General features: G+C 45.6%; 1 protein-coding gene across 1 annotated transcript in view; it reads right to left on the reverse strand.

Annotated features, from left to right (window-relative positions):
- T265_01509 (hypothetical protein) overlaps positions 1 to 521 on the reverse strand; it is a gene marked incomplete at both ends in the record, with an annotated part of 17,374 nt that extends 16,853 nt beyond the window's left edge. Inside the window, 2 exons of the mRNA XM_009165550.1 lie at positions 22 to 200; positions 464 to 521. Coding sequence (XP_009163814.1) covers positions 22 to 200; positions 464 to 521 — 237 coding nt within the window. The remainder of the gene's footprint in view (positions 1 to 21; positions 201 to 463) is intronic.
- Positions 522 to 1,231: the final 710 nt, after the last annotated feature.

The following is a 1,231-nucleotide window of genomic DNA, read 5'->3' on the forward strand; positions in this document are numbered from 1 at the left end:
CACGTTGGACTGTGACCTCACATTTGACGGTCCTTTCATGTTGGAGCCGATACTGTACGGTCCAAACGTTCCCCGGGATGCGACTTGCTGTGAATCGCTTGAAGCGCGCTGCGTCTGCGTTGAGGATTCCTTCAATTCCACCAATGACGTATGTGTTACTTCTTCAGTTGCATCGGCGCCTGTCAAATTCGTATCGTCAGCTGAATTAAATGAATCGAGTAAGAACTATGAAACGCAATCCGTTACCAGGTCTGTGCCCGTCGCCCGACGTGCCTCCTCCAGCGCACTGATTTTCACTTAACCGACCGATTGAGCAATAGAAAAAATACACCTCACCCAACTTGTAAAGGGTCCTTTAGCCTGCCAGCTGCGGAAAAATCACTCCCTGAGGTAGAGTCCCATGCAAAGGGCTGATGAGCGTATTCAGAGTTACGTTTATTTAATCTGAAATTAAGCCTCTCACGATATTCACTGAAAGACTCTATTCCAGTATATGATGCCCCATATTCAGAACCCGTCATTCTCCGTCGCCCGAAAGTAAGAAGAGAGGCTCTGGCCAAAATATACACCAGAGATATCGTCAAGGTTAGTTCAGTTTTCCTATTCGATGCCACGCTGGCAAACAGTGCATATAACGAAAACAAGTATTCACGGATTGGTACACATGATCGAGGCTTTCGCCCAGGTTTCCCGGGTCGGTTTTGTTCTTGTCGTTCAGCAGCTGCCGGCACAGGCGAAAAAGGGGTGTGGCACTGTTCTGTAAGTTCTCAGTGCTGGTCAGTAGGGGCTTACTGGTAAACATACCAGCGCGAGAAATCACGTAAGTATCTAATAGTACTTTGGACTGGACAAAGCGTGGACAACCGTCGGAGGAAGGTTATTCCAAACACGGCATTTTTTAAGTAGACAAGATTTTAAGGTTACAGATCATCGCTGATTCGTTTTTTTACCGGTTTACGAAAGATAAATCACAAAATCGCACTTCAGCATATTTCGAAGTTTTTTGGTGTTCTTTAAAAATGAGATGACATCTACAGAATATCCAATAAAAATTCTATCCACGAAAGTTCAGATTTAGCATACAAGATGGTACTGTGGAGCTAGTGTTCGCCCAATTGAATGGAATTTCCGCAGAATATGACGTGTCTCCGGTGGACCATAGTAATCGGGCAATTGAGTTGAGAGTACCAGTCCACACTTGTGAACCCCGTTTAGGTTTCCCGGGGTCTCA

This window comes from Opisthorchis viverrini, assembly GCF_000715545.1.
Source record: "Opisthorchis viverrini unplaced genomic scaffold opera_v5_16, whole genome shotgun sequence".
In the NCBI taxonomy this organism is placed as follows: Eukaryota; Metazoa; Platyhelminthes; class Trematoda; order Opisthorchiida; family Opisthorchiidae; genus Opisthorchis; species Opisthorchis viverrini.